The 22688-nt window shown below is 32.9% G+C and overlaps 3 protein-coding genes across 3 annotated transcripts; 2 read left to right on the top strand and 1 right to left on the bottom strand.

Moving 5' to 3' along the window:
* Window positions 1–186: 186 nt before the first annotated feature.
* LOC125219381 (pentatricopeptide repeat-containing protein At4g31070, mitochondrial-like) lies at window positions 187–2077 on the bottom strand. The gene has a single exon (XM_048121354.1). The coding sequence runs from the start codon at window positions 2075–2077 to the stop codon at window positions 275–277; it is 1803 nt and encodes a 600-aa protein (XP_047977311.1). The 3' UTR covers window positions 187–274.
* A 5329-nt stretch (window positions 2078–7406) lies between these two features.
* On the top strand, window positions 7407–8123 carry LOC125220823. The gene has a single exon (XM_048122959.1). The coding sequence runs from the start codon at window positions 7407–7409 to the stop codon at window positions 8121–8123; it is 717 nt and encodes a 238-aa protein (XP_047978916.1).
* Window positions 8124–19936: 11813 nt separating this feature from the next.
* On the top strand, window positions 19937–22151 carry LOC125223234 (probable trehalose-phosphate phosphatase D). Its single transcript, XM_048126281.1, has 9 exons — window positions 19937–20264; window positions 20420–20560; window positions 20640–20711; window positions 20810–20905; window positions 20998–21054; window positions 21147–21248; window positions 21346–21564; window positions 21651–21743; window positions 21860–22151. Exons 1-9 carry the CDS (start codon window positions 20025–20027, stop codon window positions 21917–21919), a joined length of 1080 nt encoding a protein of 359 aa, XP_047982238.1. The 5' UTR covers window positions 19937–20024; the 3' UTR covers window positions 21920–22151.
* Window positions 22152–22688: the final 537 nt, after the last annotated feature.

Here is a 22688-nt window from a genome sequence, read left to right as displayed (position 1 = left end):
TAATTTACAAATTAAAATTCTCCTAAGATTTTTTTTCCACGGGGGACTATTACATGTTTTTTTTTTCTATTTTTAAACACATAAATTTTTTAATTAAATTATTTTCCCATCACATTGGTATGACACTAGTTTTCAAACTAAATTTTTGCTTCCCTTCCCCGATTAAAGTGAAAATAACAATCTAACTGAAGAGTTTCAAATTACCAATTCACAATTTGAAAAAATGCGTCAAATTGCAGTAACATAAAGGAAAAATGTAACCCGTTTCAAAATGTTAAACTTTGCTAAAACTAGACGTTTTCTTCAAATTTCTCCTCCTCATGTCTCTCCTAACTTCTTCAACACCCCACCATTTATAAGACTCAGCATAAACCGTACTCAAAAGAGTATGATTTGCAGCATTCTCAGGCTCCATCTCCACCAGCATATTCCCTACCTTTTCTGCCACATCCAGTCTCCCATAAACCCTACAAGCAGACACCAAGCTACTCAACATCCCGGGGCTCGGCTCCATCGGCATCCGACACACCACATCATAAGCCTCCTCAACCTCCCCTGCTCTCCCAAGAAGGTCAATGTAGCACCCATAGTGCTCCAACCCCATCGACACCTCCCCATGGTCCAACGCCCGTTCAAACACCGCCCGCCCCTCCTCCACAAGGCCGCCATGGCTGCACGCGGACAGTACTGCCAGATAAGCAACCCCGTCCACCTTCACTCCTTCGTCACTCTGCATCTCATCAAAGAGCCGCAGAGCCTCCCCTGCATTGCCGTACATCCCGTACGCGCTGATCACAGAGCTCCATGAAACGCAATCTCTAGTCGCCATGTCATTGAATACGCGCACGCAGTCTTCAAGGCTGCCACACTTGGAATACATGCTGATAAGGGCGTTCTGTACGAATAGATCATTTCCCAAACCCGATTTCAAGGCGTAGCCGTGGATGCCACTGGCATCGGGTAGAGATAGCAAGCTAACACACGATGAAATCACGGCCAAGATGGTGGCGTTATTCGGGAGAATCCCATTAATCCGCATCCGATTGAATAGCATGATGCCTTCTCTAGCAGCAGCCTTGCTTTTAGAATATCCCGCGATCATAGTACTCCACGCCACGACCTCCTTCTCCACAGACCTCTCGAATACAAGCCTCGCGATCCTCAGCCCTCCCGGGCATTCGCAGTACATGTGCAAGAGCGCTGCTGACAACCGAACATCCAAATCATAGCCACGCCGCGCAGCAAAGCCATGAACCTCCTTCCCGTGTGTGATCGAGCCTAGTGCAGCGCAAGCTGGTAAGACGCTAACCAAAGTCACCCTGTTCGGCTTCACACCACCACGCTGCATTGCTCGTAAACAGTCAAACGCCCTACCATAATCCCGAAACTCGATGCATCCGGTGATCATCGCTGTCCACGACACCTGATTCTTCTCCAAAATCCCACCAAAAACACGAAACGCCATCTCCGGATCGCCAAACCGCCAGTAGAAATCCACCAGAGCTGTCGCCACAAACATCGAAAACTCCATCCTCTCATCAACGGTGAAAAGCGCATGTATCGCTCTCCCCAATCCCCAGCTCCCGTTCCTAGCACACGCCGCGATAAATCCCGCAGCCAGCTCCGGCTTCAGCGTTAGACCGAGCCCATACATCTCCTTAACCATACTGAGTGATTTAGAGAAGTTCCCACTTTGTGTATAGCAGTTGATCATGGAGTTCCAAGAAATGGCGTCTCTTTCAGGCATTTCGTCGAACACCTTCTCCGCGAGGTCCGTGTCGGGGAATTTGGCGTACATGGATAGGAACGAATTGGATACGGTGAAATCTGAAGTGAGGCCGAGTTTGAGGGCGTTGCAGTGGAGCTGGCGGCCGATGCGGGGGGATTGGGAATGGGCGCATGCTTTGGTGATGGAGGGGACGAGGAAGGCGGTGTCTGTGGTTAATTGGGAAGGGTGGAGATGTCGGGCGTAGAATGTGAGGGCTTGCTCGTAAGATTTTTGGGAGATGAGGGTCTTGATTTTGGCGTGGAGCTGCGATGTGGCGGAGGCGGATGTTGAGACGAAGCGATGATGCATTTAACGGTGTCTTTGCATTTCACGGGAGCTTCAGCGATTGGGCTTTATATTTTTTATTATTTAGGGGTTAATTGTAATTAACTTATTATACTCTACTAGTTATTATTTTATTAACAATATTAGTAATTAAAAGCGTAATTATAAATTTAGACATTATTCGAAATTGAGATATATTTATACAAATTTCAAAGTGTAAGCCTTGCATTGAGACTTATAGTTAGTTTAATTGTTTTTTCATCCCAAATAATGTGATTTTTTTTATTTCATGACATTAATTTTTTGTTGGAATCTATGCCCGTCAATACACTTTGACCAATTATAATTTCAACGAGACATTTAATTTTGTGAAATTAAATGATATAGCGTCGATCTACGTTCGGAGTAGATCACCGTGGTATATTCATTTTCCTAAATCCGATTCTCTGTGTGTGAGAAAAAATGGATTAAAGTTGTGCAAAAATTGCAAACTAATTAAAAGAGCTATGAGAAAAACTAAGGGTTAATTAAGAGAGTTAATTATCCCATATTGGAAGTTACAACCTTATTAAATAAGTATTTAATAAGAAGGATTATTACATGTAATAATTATAATAGACTAAGATGGGCTGTAGAGCCCACAAGCGCGCGCGCCGTCGCGCGCCTCGAGCCTCGAGCCCGTCCTTGGCAATTGGTCTTTGGGCTGTTTTTTGGGCCTGGTCGTGGGCTTGGTGCTTGGGTTCGACCCAAGGCTAGTGGGTCTAGTTCTTTTTAGACCACTTCCACGTCAGCGAGCCAAGCGGGTGTCCTTGGACTTGGCAATTGGTCTTTGGGTGGTCTTTGGGCTGTTTTTTGGGCCTGGTCGTGGGCTTGGTGCTTAGGTTCGACCCAAGGCTAGTAGGTCTAGTTCTTTTTAGACCACTTCCACGTCAGCGAGTCAAGCGGGATGGCACCTCGTCAGTATGACGCGGTAAAGCCAACGTGGCTGACACGTGATAGTCCACATTGACCCTCTGCGGTGGACTGAGCCTATAAATAGGCTAGTCATTCTAGCAGTCTAAACACACTAGAAACTAGAATTTACATAGCATTTGCATCATACACTCTCTCCTCTCTCTGCATTGTTTTTCTGTCGAAAACTTTGCCCTCTCCTCCGTCCAGTTCGCCGGAGCTCTATTGATAGTGGTGCTGCTTCACGAGAGACGTAGCCATTTTATCTTTGGGGACGAAACGTCAAACCGAAGAGCACTACGGGGGCGTATCTCGTCTTGCGGAAAGAGGACTCATCGAGTCTAACTACTTTTCACGGTTTATTTGTTTCGATTTTCAAGTTGTAATTTCATTTCAGTTTTACATTTGTATTCCTTCGTTTGGGTTGTATTACGCCCGGCTTTAATCTCTTGTAAATTATGAAACCAACAATTTTTTCAATTAATACTTCAAACAGACTGTGCTTCGATCTATTTATTTTAATGGCATGTTTTTCTTAATCTTTCAAATTGAAATTTAACCAAATTCGATTTGATCCCAAAATCTGAATTTTGAAAAAAACATAAACCTGAGCCAGAAAATATAAAATTTGAATTTGAAGAAATATAACAACAAAATCTAAATAGAAAAAATCCAAAAATAAAATATTAATAATTACATATAGTGTTTGGTTAGAATATTTGAAATTTGAAATTTGAAATTAAAAAAATATCCTTTTGAAACTGAAAATCTGAATCCTTAAGAAAATGAAATTTAATCGTAAAATTAGAAAAATTCTACCTGAATTTAATATTTCGACGGTGGTGCAGGATCCCCTGCTGTGGTAGGAAACACAGCAGGGTCTGCTGTGGTAGGAAACGTCGACGTTTTGTCTCAAATTTGATAAACTTCAACTCTTTTCAAATACTCTAGCTTCAATACATACAGCACTTCTTTCCAAATAGATTCAATACATGCCACACTAACTAATTCATATTTTCGATAATTTAAGTTGAACAATAATTTTATTTAAATAATGATTAATAAGCTACTCATTAAAATATATAAATTACTTACTAATTAAAATTTTAGAATTTTAGTAATTAAAATTTTATCCATGATTTGTTTTGGACTAAAAATTTATCAAATTTGCAAACTCATTTTATATTTAAAATTTAGTGATAATGATTATTACATTAGTTATTCGTTGAATTTTTGACAGTTTCGTAACTTTAAAACTCTAATAATACTCACATATCAGTTTTTTCAATTATCCCATGACGGTAAAAGTTGAAAATATAATGGAAAATTAAAAAATATAATATGGCAGTAAAATCACAATATTTTTAATCAACACTGCACATATAATGAAATCATTTTATCTACACAACGTTGGATTGTTGTTATCATATTTGATTTTTCTTCAATATTAGCTTCAATTTTATGTATTTTGAGACAATTAAAAAAAATAAAAAATTATGATTTATATTTCAATTTGAAAATGTGTGAGACCAGCGAGAAGTCAATAAATAAAATGACAATTATCTCTTAAATTACTCCAACCGTCCCAGAAAGTTTTTCATATTTTTTTATTTTCGTATGTCCCACAAAATTTGTTACATTTCACTTTTTACCATTGTTGGTAGTGGACCCTATATTCCACGTACTCATTCCACTAATTTTTTCAACTCACTTTTTATTACATTTCTTAAAATTTGTGTCCAATCAATATGTGATAAAATTTATGGAACAGAGGGAGTATGTGGTATGAACTTCTATCAATTACTACTATAATATATTTTATACTAATATTACACTAAAAATAATTTAAAGAGTAATACTAAGGGAGTTTAAATTATTTTTTGAAATTAACTTTTATTGTAATATTATAATTGAGATTTATAAATTTAAATACATAATGACTTTCTAAAATTTGATAAATTTTTGTTAAAACAAATTATAACTAGAACTCATATCTCCTAACTGCAACCGACAAGCTTTAATTATTATTTTATATAAAATTTAAATGAGAATCCAATTTAATATAAAATTCTGAAATTTTAATTAGTAAGTAATTTATATATTTTAATGAGTAGCTTATCAATCATTATTTAAATAAAATTATAGTTCAACTTAAATCACTGAAAATATAAATTAGTTAGTGCGGCATGTATTGAATCTATTTGAAAAGAAAATATGGATTTGTTAGTTAGTGACTTAGTGCTTTATGTATTGAAGCTGGAGTATTTGAAAAGAGTTAAAGTATGTCAAATTTGAGAAAAACGTCAACGTATTCTACCACAGCAGGCCCTGCTGTGTTTCCTACCATTTAATATTTCGACGGTGGTGCAGGATCCCCTGCTGTGGTAGGAAACACAGCAGGGTCTGCTGTGGTAGGAAACGTCGACGTTTTGTCTCAAATTTGATAAACTTCAACTCTTTTCAAATACTCTAGCTTCAATACATACAACACTTCTTTCCAAATAGATTCAATACATGCCACACTAACTAATTCATATTTTCGATAATTTAAGTTGAACAATAATTTTATTTAAATAATGATTAATAAGCTACTCATTAAAATATATAAATTACTTACTAATTAAAATTTTAGAATTTTAGTAATTAAAATTTTATCCATGATTTGTTTTGGACTAAAAATTTATCAAATTTGCAAACTCATTTTATATTTAAAATTTAGTGATAATGATTATTACATTAGTTATTCGTTGAATTTTTGACAGTTTCATAACTTTAAAACTCTAATAATACTCACATATCAGTTTTTTCAATTATCCCATGACGGTAAAAGTTGAAAATATAATGGAAAATTAAAAAATATAATATGGCAGTAAAATCACAATATTTTTAATCAACACTGCACATATAATGAAATCATTTTATCTACACAACGTTGGATTGTTGTTATCATATTTGATTTTTATTCAATATTAGCTTCAATTTTATGTATTTTGAGACAATTAAAAAAATAAAAAATTATGATTTATATTTCAATTTGAAAATGTGTGAGACCAGCAAGAAGTCAATAAATAAAATGACAATTATCTCTTAAATTACTCCAACCGTCTCAGAAAGTTTGTCATATTTTTTTATTTTCGTATGTCCCACAAAATTTGTTACATTCACTTTTTACCATTGTTGGTAGTGGACCCTATATTCCACGTACTCATTCCACTAATTTTTTCAACTCACTTTTTATTACATTTCTTAAAATTTGTGTCCAATCAATATGTGATAAAATTTATGGAACAGAGGGAGTATGTGGTATGAACTTCTATCAATTACTACTATAATATATTTTATACTAATATTACACTAAAAAATAATTTAAAGAGTAATACTAAGGGAGTTTAAATTATTTTTTGAAATTACCTTTTATTGTAATATTATAATTGAGATTTATAAATTTAAATACATAATGACTTTCTAAAATTTGATAAATTTTTGTTAAAACAAATTATAACTAGAACTCATATCTCCTAACTGCAACCGACAAGCTTTAATTATTATTTTATATAAAATTTAAATGAGAATCCAATTTAATATAAAATTCTGAAATTTTAATTAGTAAGTAATTTATATATTTTAATGAGTAGCTTATCAATCATTATTTAAATAAAATTATAGTTCAACTTAAATCACCGAAAATATAAATTAGTTAGTGCGGCATGTATTGAATCTATTTGAAAAGAAAATATGGATTTGTTAGTTAGTGACTTAGTGCTTTATGTATTGAAGCCGGAGTATTTGAAAAGAGTTAAAGTATGTCAAATTTGAGCAAAACGTCGACGTATTCTACCACAGCAGGCCCTGCCGTGTTTCCTACCACAGCAGGGGGATCCTGCCCCGGTGAAGAACCCCTTCATTGAGAAAATGAGGCAGTGAAATCCCTAGAATTTCGCAGGCAAGTAATTTCCGTTTCCATTTATTGATCGTTCAATCAATATGATTGCAATTGCGCGCCGGAATCTCCCATTTTCATTTCTAAACCCTAATCCATTCCCTCTGCAACTCCAATCTTCCTTTCTCCCCCTCAATCCATTTCCATTCTAGTTCTAGGATCTCTGAAATTCACGATGTCTTGATCCATAACCACCAATTCCCCCCTGAACTGGCTTCACTAGCCGCATCACGCGTGACTAAATTCGGAACCCCCGAAAGAGCCGATTCCGTATTATCATTCCTAAAAGAGAACAGCTTTACCACTCCTCAGCTCCACAAATTGGTCCTCTACAGCCCTCTGATTCTAGGGTACACTGTTGAGCGATTGAATTCCAGATTGAAGTTGTTTCAAAATTTGGGGATTTCCTCTGAGGAGAATGCCAAGATAGTTTTCAGCAATCCAACGATTCTGCATTCGAGTATGTCGACCAAGATCATTCCCTCGTTATCGATTCTGAAGGGGCTATTGGGATCCAATGATGATGTAGCTCGGCTTTTGAAGAAATGCTCATGGTTTGTGACTGCTGATTTGGAGAAAACCTTGATGCCCAATGTGGAGACCTTGAAGAGCTGTGGTATACCGATGGAGCGCGTTCTTCACTTCCTCCACACTCACCCGAGGGGCTTCTTGGTGAGGTCGGACATCGTGAGGAAATCTGTGGGCAAGGCTGTGACATTCGGTGTCCCACACACTTCGTTGGCATTTATCCGAGCTGTCATTGTGTTCAATCACACGAGCGAAGGGATGTGGGAAGCCAAGCTGCAGACTCTCCGCAGATTAGGATTTGGGGATCATGACATACGCACGATTTTTAGGAAGCAGGCACAGGTTTTCTCAGCATCGGGGAAGAAAATGAGGGAGGTGATAGAGTTTCTGCTTGCTACCGGGAAGTACGATACATCCAGTATTGTGGCCTCTCCGTCAGCACTTGTGTGCAGTATCGAGAAGAGGCTTGAGCCGCGGATGCAGATTCTGATGCTTTTGGAGAGTCGGGATCTGATTAAGAAGTGGCCGTGTCTTGCAGTCGTTTCTACGTTGACAGATGCTAGATTTTTTTACAGATTCGTTCGGCCTCATTATGATTTGATTGATGATGAACACATCACGAAGCTATTTGTTGAAAGCATAAAGAAATGATGCTTGTAGAAGTGGTAGCTATGGAGTAGTAATGCCTAAGGAGGTATACATGTATCCGGCTTATTCATTCGTTGTTGTAGATATCAGCTGAAAATCGTAACGATATGTAGTGTGTTCGTGTTCGTGTTCTGGCTTGTGATCGAGATAGTTTTGGCTTGCTAGTGATGTTGGAATGAACAAGATATTGAGGAATTGTCTAATTATTGATACGTGCCGTTTCCACATAAAAGTGGAATCCTGTGTTACATTAGAAGTAGAAGTGATGCAGATTATCCAAGAATCGAAGGCATTTTGCTTTACAGAAAAAGGATACTCCATCAATAAATTTCTATGAATTGGTTTAACGGAGCGAATACTATATAAAATGGGTGGAGTAATCGAAGATATAGCAGCATCCAAAATCCGATAAATCAAATCCGACAATTTGGTAGAACCGACCCGAAACTATACGAATTCGAAGGAGATATGATAGCATGTTAAATTTGCTATGTTAAATTTATGTGAAGCGAGCTCAATTATAAAAACTTATGATTTGATTAAGGTATTCACTGAAAATTATGGGTAGAGCTCTCCACCTAGCAAATTAAGGATTATATTTGGGCTCATATACTAAATTCCACTTTTAAGGGCCCAATTTTATGGGCTTAGATTCGACTGTATTTTGAAGGTGTAAAATAGTATAATTCTACTCATCTAATAACATAGATTCTTCTGTTTTTTCGAGGTTTAAAATATACTCCACTTCTAATTGACACAGCTATCTACACTAAGTAGATGGTGGGAATGATCAAGATAATAATTTGAATGATTATATACTCATTTTCAATCATATTTATTTGTTTTAATTGAAGTGCTTCTAACATAGTGGATAAAGACAATGAAATGAGCCAATTTTATAAGGATAAAAAGGTCACTAGCCAACTGATCTCACATTAAAGAAAAAGTAATGTCATCTATGAATATGATCTATTTGTAAAGGAAATGTTTATCTATTTTGTCGGAGATAAGAAAGGGGAAATATCATACTCCATAATTCAAGATAAAAGGAAGAATATTAAGAAAATTAAAATTCCACGTGAATAAAATCGCCGACATGCATAAAAGGGTAAGAGATATATCCAAGTTCTAGATCATAGATGAATCCTAAACCCAAAAATCAAACGTTTTATTTATAAATAAAATCTTGGAAACAATTTTTGGGTCCCACTTTCATGAATGAATTTATTCAATTTTCAAGTTGTTTCTTTAGTGGCTTAACCAATTTTCTCAAATATATTCTTGCACAATTCCTTGGCATAAATTCGCCTCAATTCATGCAACATTGTATTTCACACGTTTTTTAATTGCCAATGTCGGTAGATGGATATGAAAAAAAAATCAAATATTCTTCATTCATCTACTTATCTTTATTTGTACAAAAAAAAATGCAATGAGAATCTCGAAGAGTTAATACAGTGTCTGTACATCTGAACATTATTTTGTGAAATTTATTGGTAATGGTATTAATTGTATTTTCAAATAATATATTGATACATAATTATATGGGCTTGGACAAAATCTTGAGCACATTTCTCATCTTGGCCCATTTGAGTAATGGGCCTAACCCAGTTTCTTAGTGTGATAGTTTCAATCATCTCGCAAACTCATTTCATTTATAACACATCCTGTTTATATGTAATAGTCTGCAAAAATCATTAACAAGTCGCGAAACTACATGAGAAAAGTTTTATATAAAATTATTTTGAGGATACAAGAGTCACTTTTCCATTGTTTCGGAGATCAAGCACTCTTATTACACCTTACGTTATAGACGTAAATAGATGTATACAATAACGTATAAATTAACGATCGATACTGATTACTCTACTATATGTAGTAAACTTTAAGATAAAAGGTACAACTAGGGAAACATAATATGATAAGGTAGAGAAAGATCTAGAATGGCCTACATACCAAGGATAAAAAAGTGTGGAAGCCAAGTGTTTCTACATAGTGTTTGAGCTATTTCCAATAGAGAAAAGCATTGTCATTTGCTATCACAAATGACATGTAAAGAAGCCCTAACACATATTGGCAACTATCAACTTATCATGATAAGAAATGGGATATACTTGGGATAAACTAGCTTTATTTTTTAATCAATATATCAATCAAATATAACTATTTATACACACACATATATATATATATGGGCATGTTAGGGTGCCACCATCCCTTAAAATAACACCATACCACCATTCCCATTCCTAGCCAATCATTTGTACACGTGGACGAATAATAAACTGTCACGTGGTAAAAAAAGAAAAAGAAAATCTGAAAAACTCGGCCAGCAATTTGCTGGTCTTTATACAACAATATTTCTTGTCCAGCAATATCCGACACACTATACAACAATCCTGTGTAGTGTTTGTAATATTGATGTGTAGCGTTTATAATATTGCTGTATAAGTGGTGTTACGGTGTCATTTTAAGAGGGATTGTCATTTTAACACAAACCCCTCTCTCTCTCTATATATATATATATATAATGCATTAAAATTATAGTATCTCTCACATTATCTTGCTAAAGTAAATCACTATATCTTTCCTTTTTTAGAAAAAGCACTTGGACAATACTATAGTATATTTTTTCCTATCAAGTCCTACTAGAAGACACTAATAATTGGGTTTATTTAATTTATTTACGGTTTAATTGTCACTTACTCACTTATTATACGTCCTTTGACCTCGTAGGTACTTTATAGTTTATGATATGATCTTTAATTTGAAAATATTTAACTATCATACTAATTTGATGTTACATTTATGGCCCACTAGTTCAAATAATAAAATGTTATTCAAAGCTTTAGAATAATTAAATTTTTATTCTCTTGTATGAACTTAATTACATGTCAACTTGTTGAAATTTTGTGATTGAAATTACCATATTATCAAAACATTTATGGAACATTCCATGAGAGAAAATATCAAAAGGGTAGTGTGATATTTTTATTCACGTTTTAAATATTCCTAGCCAACGGAATTTCTAATCCTACAAAGATCTCATTGACAAAAGAAAAGGTGGCAAATTCTTGATCAAATGGAGTGTATTAATTGACCACCAAACATTTTTGGTTGGTTACACATAAAATACCTATATTTAAATTGAACATTATATATGCACATAAAATCTTGTTTTGTACTATGACTTTTCATAATGCGAAATATATTAATATTAATTAAAGTTGTGAAACTTACGACAAACTTTGTGTCTAGAATTATATATAATACACATGATCGTTCATTTGTCGCTATAGAAGTGTTCTATTTGGAGACAAATTTAATCTTGTTTCGAATTAATGTCTTATTTTATGAATTTATGGTTTAATTATGTCAAATTTCTCACTGCATTATCGTCATAATGTCGGTAATGTAAATTCTTTAATAATAGTAGTACAATTATTTCTTAATTGTTAATTTCTTATGATAAAAAACACATGAGGTTTAGCTAGAATCTTAGATAGAAAGAAATCAAATTTGGATTTTTGATTCGCAACGCATGCGCGAGGTTTGTCTTATCAAATGAGAAAAGTAGGTATCAAATCAAGATTTGGTGTATAACTTTATTAGATTCTTGATTTCCCCTTCCAAATTAGATTCTATTAGTATTAGTATTGTGTGTGTGTGTGTGTTTTTTTTTTTATTTCTTTTCATTTCTTAATTGAATTTTTCTGAAAATAAATGTCAACTTGGTTGAGGCATGCTACATAGTATATTCCAAAGATTGCTCTTTTCTTGAAGGCATACTGTACTACATGTTTTGGTTTTACACTATCCGAACTTGGAATGACACTTCTGTTAAGTGCAATGATGGATTCATAAAACATAACTCATGAGATTGACAAAGCAAAAAAGGTTGTGAGCGGCATTGGAAAGGCAGTGTCGTGATTGTCGTTGACGATATATGGCAGACAAAGAAACGAAGTAAATTCTAACCCCAAAGAGTTGAGACATAATTACCATATCACGGGCTTAATTAGCATATATTTTTGCGGCTCACAGTCATAGTTGTGGTGTCTGGCCCTACCTAGATTTGCCATTGTGTGTTATAAAATATCGCATTTGAGTTGGCAGATCATAAAGCTGCTTAGTAAAACTATATAGTAATTAACTTCGTGAAATAACCTTAAAAAGAAAATCGCAAAACCCAGATTTAATTAACAATGTAGAAAACTACAATTTACTTGATTTAAAGATAATAACACAATACTTATATATACTCCTACATTCGAGAAAGTTTAATGCTTTTTAGGGATCAATATTATCTTTTAGTAACTGTCTTAATCGTATATTGCCTTTAGAATTCCGTTTTACAAATAAAATACTGCATATAATATATAAAAGTATACTTTTTTCTTTTTCTTTTTTTTTTTTAATTTGAGAATTGAGATGCTATTATTCTATTAGTGGTCGGCGTGGTTTCCTTAAAAAGGCTCGTGAAGAACTGAAGAGCTGTGGAATTTGGTAGTGTCAAAAGGTTAACATGTTCAATTTGTGTTAAGAGAATTATATAAACCATATTAATTAGTTTTCTTATACTACGAAAACTAGTTCAAATTTATAGACCGACACGTTGTCAATTTTGTTCTTAGGAATCTTATTTGCAACTATTGTTGTCCATCGTCAAATTAAAAAAGTGAGATTTGAACCAATGTAGAATTGAAAAGGGAGAAATTACTGGGAAGTAGTGTATAAAAATGCTAAAAGTCAGTAGCTGGCGAGTAGGGTTCACCATAACTGGTGGTACATTAGGCCTAGAGATGTGAGATTTACGTATTTTGGTATATGGAACCTAGATTATACATTGTTTTAGACGTGATCTAGTTTTATGATAAGGATTTTGTATGTGTAAAAATTAAATAAGAAGATTGATTCTATTGTAAATAATTTTTATAAATAGATAAAAATACAAAAATGCTAATACAAATCTGAAGAAGGTGAGTCTAAAAACAACATCATAGTATCACATCAAAACTTGCCTCATGAGACCAAAAAAAAAGTGTCACCAAAAAGACTCGAGAGATAACTAATCACTGACCATTCAAAATAAACAACATAAAGAGACACTGATTCCGATTCGATACATGATAATACAAACACACAGACACCCCATAACACTCAATAAGAACACACTCAAAGCATCTCATTTGATATATTCTTACACGGGACAAATCTACTAAACATTCATAGATCTAGAATCCATCACATATGCATTTCACACTAAGGTGACATTGGAATCTTATCATCTCCATGATTGAAATTAATATGTAATCCGAAAGCATAAAATGAAGAAAAATGCAGTCATGATTACATAATGATACACATTCTAAGAAGGAGATGGTACAATTATTTTCTCTAGGAATTCTCTAGTATCATTGCAACTTGGCTTGAAGTAATTATGACCTAGTAACCTATATATCTACTTTACACTTTAGGTAATAACATTTGTGGCCAAATAATTGATAGCCCAAATATTCCTAACATCTTATTAAAGTGCACCTTGTAATAGCATCTCAATAATTACATTGATGCTAAACTCTTGATTATATTTTCAAATGGTGTCGTGTCTCTTAACCAAAAATAGAAAGGAGTAACAAAAGTGGAAGCACTAGCTTGTATCATATTCTCACTACATAACAAATTAAGTTAATTGGTGCACTAATGTGTAGGCCAACATAGGGCGGTGAAGGACTTTTAATCATATGAATATGTAAGAATAATATAAATAATAAGAGTACTAGCTAGTTTCTATAATGAATCTAAAATCTATATATTCCTCATTAAAATTTAAAAAGACTAGGGGTTCTCAACACTATACTAATTATAAAATGTTCAAAGTCAAACATATAGGCAAAACCCACATTTTATCCAAAATCATTACCAAAAATTTCACTTGTTCTACTCTTACAAGTTACACCAATATAGTACCTACATTTAAATTTTAATTTAATAATATAAAAGCTTAGGATTTTAATATAAAAACATATGAAGATGGGGGAGAGGTGTAGGCAAAATAGATCTTTTAATTTGTTTGTGGGAGTGGTGGTAAAAGTGGGTCAAGCAAATTAGGGTCTTAACCAAAGGGTAGTGGGCCCAGATGAATCATATCAAAGTCATAACACTAAGTGGACGGGCCCACATTTCGTCTACGTTTCTCTTCATCTCAATGGGCCCTTTTTATTTTTCGGTAGTTTTTTCTGTTGTTTTGGTGGTATATATACAATTAATTAATTATTTTCCATTGCATGTAATTTATTATGAGTATTTTAGTGATATTAATATGATTTTTATTAAATAATTAAGTTTGAGATCTATAAATTTGTTTAATGTGTTAGCTTTTATTAATTTATTTCTCTCTATGCAATAACATTTTCAAAATTTGTTAAATTTATGTAGATTGAGTTTTAATTTTTTTTATTCAAAATAAATCTTGTGAAACGTTTTATTAGGTATTCCACGTTAAATGTCTAGCTCTTAATATATCCTATTATATGGAAGTTAGGTTTCATTTGGCATTATTCAAATGATTTAATAAGATTTTTTCCAATCTTATATTCAAAGATTCACACCTTCATCGACCTCGAATCTTTTAACTTGCCTAACTTTCTTTTTGACTATAACTTTATGAGATGATTTGGTTATTTTCTTTCAACGAATCTGAATGTCGTGGTAGAATTTCAGTTAACTATATAAATTTTTTAATAATAATTCTAGTGTCGGTTATAATACATAAATAATAGTAAGAAAAAGTAATAATTCGAAAAGGATGAAGAATTCTTAGACCTTAATCTCTCTGATATCCGAAATCAAGCTCGATTCTTCTGCTATTTTATTTTGGAAAATTGGAGTTTGATACCTTTAAAAGGAGCTAATAATGCCAATTTGAGAATTTTCAGTTATTTGATGAGTATTTATTATTATTATTATTATTATTATTATTATTATTATTATTATTATTATTTCATAATTACCAATGGTATTTACTGGTGGCTCAGTGACTAATCCACGCGCTGATTTTAGGCACCTCAATGGGTGTCAATGGGAGGGACAACTAACCGATGAGTATTTATATTATTGTTAGTACATCCAATTATTAAGAGCAAGTGACTCTCATAATTTATAATAATAATAATGAAATAGTTAATTATCTAATATGACACAAGTCACACAATATTCCCAAATTTGTTTTAATCACAAGGATATAAAAACTTTGCAACTACAATATCTCAGATGGTATAACTATTTCCCTTTTGCAGTTATAGCATTCCCACTTTTCAATGAACTTTGATACCATGAAAATTGTAATTACAATAAAATTAAAATTAGTATTTCATAAATAAATTAATATTACGGAGTGCCTAATTTTTTATGGAAACAAAAATTAAAGACTGCATTCAGGAGTACATTAACTAGTGACATACAAACTATGGTGTAAATGACAATAATACAACAGTTAAATTTATTCAAACCTAATTTCCTTTTGACATGTGGTTTTTCTAGCAACATCGAATTCTCGTTGCTTTTTTCATTGAATTTATGGATTCTGAAATTGACATTCTTGGCAATGGAAAAATACCAAAATTCCTTGTCCCTATTAATAGACAGCTCATTCCATAATATTTACTACTCCTATTTATTTTCTTTTTGAGGAACTTTACTTATGCATGTTATAAGCAAATAATATCTACATTATATATTTAAGTAAATTTATAGTAATACTGATACATATACTGTCAATTCTATTTATAGAAATTTCTCCGTGAAGTTAACAATATTCACCATTTCAAAACTCGCCCATTTCATACACATATATAGACTTAATTATATTTTTAAAATTCCATATAACTTGGTTTCAACTTTTGGAAATATAGATATGTTAATGTGGCTAATATTTACCCCTCACAAAAAAATATTAGGAGTACTATCAATCATCATAAAGCATAACATTGACATCCACGATTCTTGAATGTATACATATTTCAATTTAGTGCTAAAAAATTACACATACAATGTGCGTGAACCAGAAAGTGGACTCCCCTAAATATATTAATAAAATGTTCAAAACATTTCAATCATACTTTACATTTGTCAAAAGGTTTCAACTTTCCAAACAAATAATTGTCAAGAAGTGGTTAAGGTCCTAATAAGGGAACTTGATTCTTAATTAGTTAAATAAAAAAAGACCAATTGTTTTGTTTTGCTGACTCAAATGAAAATCAGACAGCAAAGAAATTGACAAAAAAAAGGAATAAATTTTTTTGAAGTGTCAAATGTAGAGAGCTGCTGGTTTCTTAGACAACAGGTTTGGTTGAAGTTGTTAGTTTTAATAAAGTGGCTGCAAAATTTAGTATACAAAATATTATGATTCTCATGCAAAATAATTTATTTTTGTCAATTCAATTCATAACGCATGGGTAGAAATTTTGCAATATATATAAGGACAAACATTGACTAACTAATTAAATGGTCTCGAATATAAATGTTTAATTTGAATTCATGACATGTGACCCCTATTATTTTATTGGATATTTTCAATTTGTCATTTGTTCAAAAATATCAATGTAGCATGTTTACTGAAAAATAAAATGTTAAGAAATAATTCTAGTTAGTACTATCATCTAATTGTTGTGAAAATATTAGATTTTTGGTAGTATTAGAAAAAAACCTATTATTCAAATATTTACATGCAAGATCCATTTTTCAGATATATAGATTATACTAGTATTAACCTTTTTATGCATATGATGTGTGCAAACTGCAAACTAACTCATGGAATCATAAGACAGATTCATAATATTTTGAATAATATACGTAAGTCGTTCTGTCATATATATAGACATTTTTCATTAAAGAAATCAAAGCAATATAGCTTTCATCATGAAATTTGGTAGCTTAGATTAATTTGTTTTTTCATTTTAGAAAAATAAACCATCTCATATTAATTATGGTTTTCCAGTCGTCAAACTTATACTAATATTAATTACTCCCTCCGTCCCTTAAATTTTATCAATTTTTTTTATTTCCATCCGACTCACAAAATTTGTCACATTTCACTTTTTACCATTTTTGGTATTGTACCCCAAATTACACTAACTCATTTCAATTAACATTTTATTATAAAACTAATTTATATAAATATGACTCACTCTCCACTAATTTTTTCAGCTCGATTTTTATTATATTTCTTAAAATTCACGCCCGACCAAAGTGTGACAAAATTTAAGGGACGGAAGAAAGGAGTAATTCTTGGAAATATAGTATCTTCTAGAACATGGTTTAATTGCCCTGCCCATAGATTTTCTTAAACTATTAAAATGGGATTCCTACTTTTAAATTCCATTAATTGTGACCATTAGATCGCAGCTATGCGTATTCTAAGAACTTCAAACTGTCCAATAAGGAATACCCACGACAACAATTCGATTATTGGATATAAGATTGAAATTATTTAAGGCACATCTTATAGTAAAAGAAATATTTTAGGAAATATGAATTGAATCGACACCATACTTTGTTTGAATTATTAAGTTTGATCAAGTTTTTTCACGCATTAAATAGGGAATATGTTTGTAAAATATTATATAAAGTAGATTTTATATTTGGTGGTCATTTTATAAAAAAATGGGTCATATTTATTGAAATATTAAACAATGTTATTAGTGGTCACGGTATACTAAAACCTACTAAATCAGTAAATCACATCAACCAAAACACACACACACACGTACGGTCATATTACACTTTCATTTAAATACTAACCTCTAATTACTTTTTTAAATTATTACTTTCTTTCATCAATGATTCCCGATTTGACTTAGATAATTCTCACTAATGCACACAATGGATCTAACCATCTTTTCTTTTTTGAATAATAAAAAGTTTTGATACTTTTTCTTCTTCATAATTCTAGTAATTTAAAACATATATTCTCTCAAATAACAATAAATGAAATGCACATTATTGGAAGTAACGATGTTAAACTCGAATAATAAACAAGATATTATATGAATTGAAATTGAGATTCTTTGTCATGCAAAGAAAATTACACAAAAAAGATTAAAAGAAAACCAGAGTAATAAATAAAATAAAAACCTAATGTCCTTGTTTTACTTATTTATTTATGTTAATGTGATTCACTATCTTTGTTAAGGTCTAAGACACTCATAATTAATCTGGAAAACAAGTGGGAGCTCCACCCAAAAATATTACTCCTACTAGTTTAAAATACTACTCCATAATCCAACTTTCTCTCTTGAAGTGCAATAACCCAATGATTTTTTTGGTATCACCGATTATTTTTCAACTTATAAATTATTGGTATGTCGCACACTCCTCCATGTATCCAAGTTTTTTATTTCTTTTATAACGGTGAATATCAGAATATTGATTAATAAACTTTGTTGTTTACATAAAAAAGAGCACATTATCAGGGACAAAATAGTACTATAAAGTTTGATCAAATTCAGCAAATTCGAATTTTGGTCGTCCATGTATAATGTAATACTGTTGGTGTTTTTCAAACAAATGTCATCATTTTTTAATAAATAGACGACATCCTTTAACTTATTAGTGGTGATATCAACGTTTGATTTCATGGATGTCATATAAGACAATTCAGCATGAATACTGTGAACAAAATCCAACCTTTTCTAATTAATATTTATAATTGCAAGACAAACTAAAATTTGACAAAATTTCATGAAATTAATAGGAAATTTATTCTAAAAATGTATATTAGAAATCGGTAGAAAACAGAAGGAAAATAGTAAAAAGATTTGAACATGGGATCCAACCCTCTTGCATTAAGTGGGTACTAATTTAGAGCGTTCATTAAATTATTGCTATATAGGAGTATATGCGACATGATAATAAATTCCCCTAGTATTTACATTGGATTCCACTTAATTTATCATCTTTATACATTCTTTGAATTGATCAATTTGACTTAATTAGGACATGTTGATTGTCCAACCTTTATCGTGTATATATACATTCACACTATTTAGCTAAAATAGCTAAATACATAAAAAGAGAAAAAGCAACACAAAGAACCCCAAACATTTTGCATTTCCTCTATTATGTCTCTTAATTTCATATATAATCAATAAAAAAATTATTTCAAGCTTGCAAGTTGCAAGAAGCTATTGTGCGAATATTTCGGCAAATTGACGACCCTATGTGGAGTGAAAATATGATTACTTTTTTTTAAGAGAAACTGGTCAACTATGAACTTTTGTCAAAATTTAGTATTTCCTACGAATTTTAAAATTAGTCTAAAATATCACAAACTTTATAAAATATATCAAATTTAAAAAAAAAATTAAAATTAGAAAAATTGCAAGCAGAGTGCGTGTCATGCACTCGCACTCTGACTAGGTGCGAGTTGCGACTTACGACCCTTGAGCCTTAGGCGAGGCTCAATCCTCTGGCTCTCCATTCCATAATGGCGGTAAGCCTCGGCATATAAGGGTGGCTTGCGAGTCGAGCCGTTGTTGCCAATGCCTTAGCGATCGTGGGCCCGATCGACATACCTACACGTGTCACTATCCCCATGCAACATGCCTTGGATCTCAAAATAGTCTACACGAATAATACGAGAATGTAAAACTTATCACTATTTTAAATATTGTGGGGTCCAAGCATAATTCTAAAATAAATATAATAAAGGTGGTAAAAGAAAAGTTGGAATACTTCGTCTCATAATGCCTTCTACTAAGTTACTTATAAATTGATCACACCCCACCTTCCCTTTCTCACTTCTCCCACATTTTTCATTCACTTATTCTCTCACAATCTAGCACCCCATATTCCTCCCTCTTCTTCCTCCTCTTCTTCTGCTGCTGCATATTTTACCTCAACGCAATGACGAACCAAAAAATGGTCATTCCCGACGCGAAATCGGGCATCCCGATGGCCTTCCCCATCGCAATGCCCGATTCGGCCCTTTTCCCGCTCAATGGAAACCTCTTCCCAGTGAAAAAACTACTCAAGAAGCTCGCACCCAATGCGAACGGAGCCAGGATCAATGCCTTGCTCGACTCCATGAGGGCCTCCTCCCCCACACGGAGGCCCTTGGATGGCGAGGACCACGGCTCTTGGAATGTAAGTCCCACTAAAATTCCTTGTCCTTTTTTTTTTCTTTTACTACATATGTCTGTCAAGACAGTAGTACAAGTCAAATTGTCAAGTACTGCTATCTTGACAGTTTTGTAATGTGTGTGGCTGACGCACGTGTGTGTTTCTGCTCGTGCGCGCAGCCCCACCACCCGTCAGCTCTGACCATGTTCGAGGAGTTCACGGCTGCCGCCAAAGGCAAACAGATTGTCGTGTTCTTGGACTACGACGGCACTCTCTCCCCCATCGTCGAGGACCCTGACCGCGCCTTCATCACTAGCGAGGTTCGTCGCCGTCGCCGTCGCTGTCGATAATTTTAAAAGAATGGTAACTAAATATTACTACTTTTTTTTGTGTGATCAGATGAGAGAAGCTGTGAGAGACGTTGCGAAATTGTTCCCATCTGCCATTGTTAGTGGGAGATGCAGAGCTAAGGTACATTTAATTTCAATTTATAACCCAATAAATTAAATCAATTTACTATAAATTAACATTCTTGAAAACATTATTTCAATTTAATTTGCATTTTTTAGGTGTACGATTTCGTAAAATTGTCGGAGCTTTACTACGCCGGTAGCCATGGAATGGACATTAAAGGGCCATCAAAAAGGCATATGTCACAAAGAAAAGTGAGTGAAAAATGAATTTATTTGATTACTATTGTCACAAAATTTATTTTTCTTGGACAAATTATCTTATGTTTAATGTATGTAATGTTCAGGGAAATCAAACTGTGCTCTGCCAGCCTGCAAGGGCATTTCTGCCTATAATTGATGAGGTAGGCTTATTTTTAACAAAATACTAGTGTACTAAAATTTTCAGTAAGTAGTTAAATTTGTCTAATAATTTAGTTGAAATTTTATTTTTCAGGTATACAGAGCTTTGATAGAGCAAGTGAAGCACATTCCTGGAGCTAAAGTGGAGAACAACAGATTCTGTCTCTCCGTTCACTACCGTTGCGTGGAGGAAAATGTGCGAAAACGTAACCTTCATTTTCGCCAAAAATTTGAAATATTTATTTTGAATGTTGCGCGACAGACTCAACTTGAAAAATGTTTTTATTTTGCAGAAATGGGTCGAGTTGGCAGATCAAGTTAAGTTGGTGATCAAGGACTACTCGCAGCTCAGGCTGAATCACGGTAGAAAAGTATTCGAGATTCGGCCAACTATCAAGTGGGACAAGGGGAATGCGGTTGAGTTCTTGTTGGAATCGTTGGGATACGATGAGTCGAGTGATGTGTTGCCTATCTACATAGGCGACGACAGAACTGACGAAGATGCATTTAGAGTAAGTTGTGATTTAGCACGTGCGATAGAGTTTTTATTTTTATATGATTGATTGAATGTTTGATATAAATATTGTGTTTTATTTAGGTTTTGCGAGAAAGGGGTCAAGGACTAGGAATCCTAGTTTCGAAGGCTCCAAAGGAAACAAATGCCTCCTACACTTTGCAAGAACCAACCGAGGCAAGTAGCACACAAAAACAAATTGTAACAAACTACTAATTAAATTAATATAACTACTTGAACTATAGTCTATTTTTAAGTGTTATTAACATTTTAATGTATGATATTTTTGACAGGTCATGCACTTCTTAAGACGCTTGGTGGAGTGGAAGAAGTTGTCCTTGCTAAGACACTAGTAAGAGTTCTTGTGTGTGTGTGTGTGTGTGTGTGAGAGAGAGAGAGAGAGAGAGAGAGAGATTTGTAGAGAGATATAACCTTGTCCTAATTGATTTAATTATGAGGGATAGGGGTGAATTTCCCTAATTGCTCTTTTTCTTTTTCTTTTCTATTTTTTATATTTTTATTTTTGTAATATTTCAATTGTGATTGATCCCAAAGGGGTTGATGTTTATTGGATGAGATTCAGTATCTTGATGTCGGTACCAAATCTAGCAAGTCTCAAGTCTCATCCTTAAATTAATTATTGTAATAATTTTTATCAGGATGAAAGGAAATTACATAATATAATATGGCGCAGTTAATGTTTATTTCAAAAGGTAAAATAAACTCTTGACAATAAATAATACTAAAAAATAAATAAAGAATAATAAAGATGAAATTGAAATAAATTATTAAAAATATAATTAAAGAATATATATACTCTACTTTCGAATTAATCTAATAACAATATTTATCAAAAAAAAGTGAAATTTTATTTAAATATACCTATAAGTCCTAATTTAATAAAATAAACTATTGACAATAATAAAAAAACAAATAATGCATACTAAAGTGAAATTTAAAAATTTTCAAATAATATTTTGAGCTTGTATAAAAGTGGACCATTAAACTTCATCACGATATAAATTAAGAAATTTAAATTATTAACATAATTAAAATTAAACAAAAAAATAGTTACGTTAAATCCTAGCTAGTTATTGTTTACAAAATTGAAAATAAAGAGAA

This window comes from Salvia hispanica, chromosome 4, assembly GCF_023119035.1.
Source record: "Salvia hispanica cultivar TCC Black 2014 chromosome 4, UniMelb_Shisp_WGS_1.0, whole genome shotgun sequence".
In the NCBI taxonomy this organism is placed as follows: Eukaryota; Viridiplantae; Streptophyta; class Magnoliopsida; order Lamiales; family Lamiaceae; genus Salvia; species Salvia hispanica.
This window is presented reverse-complemented; position numbering and strand designations above follow the sequence as displayed.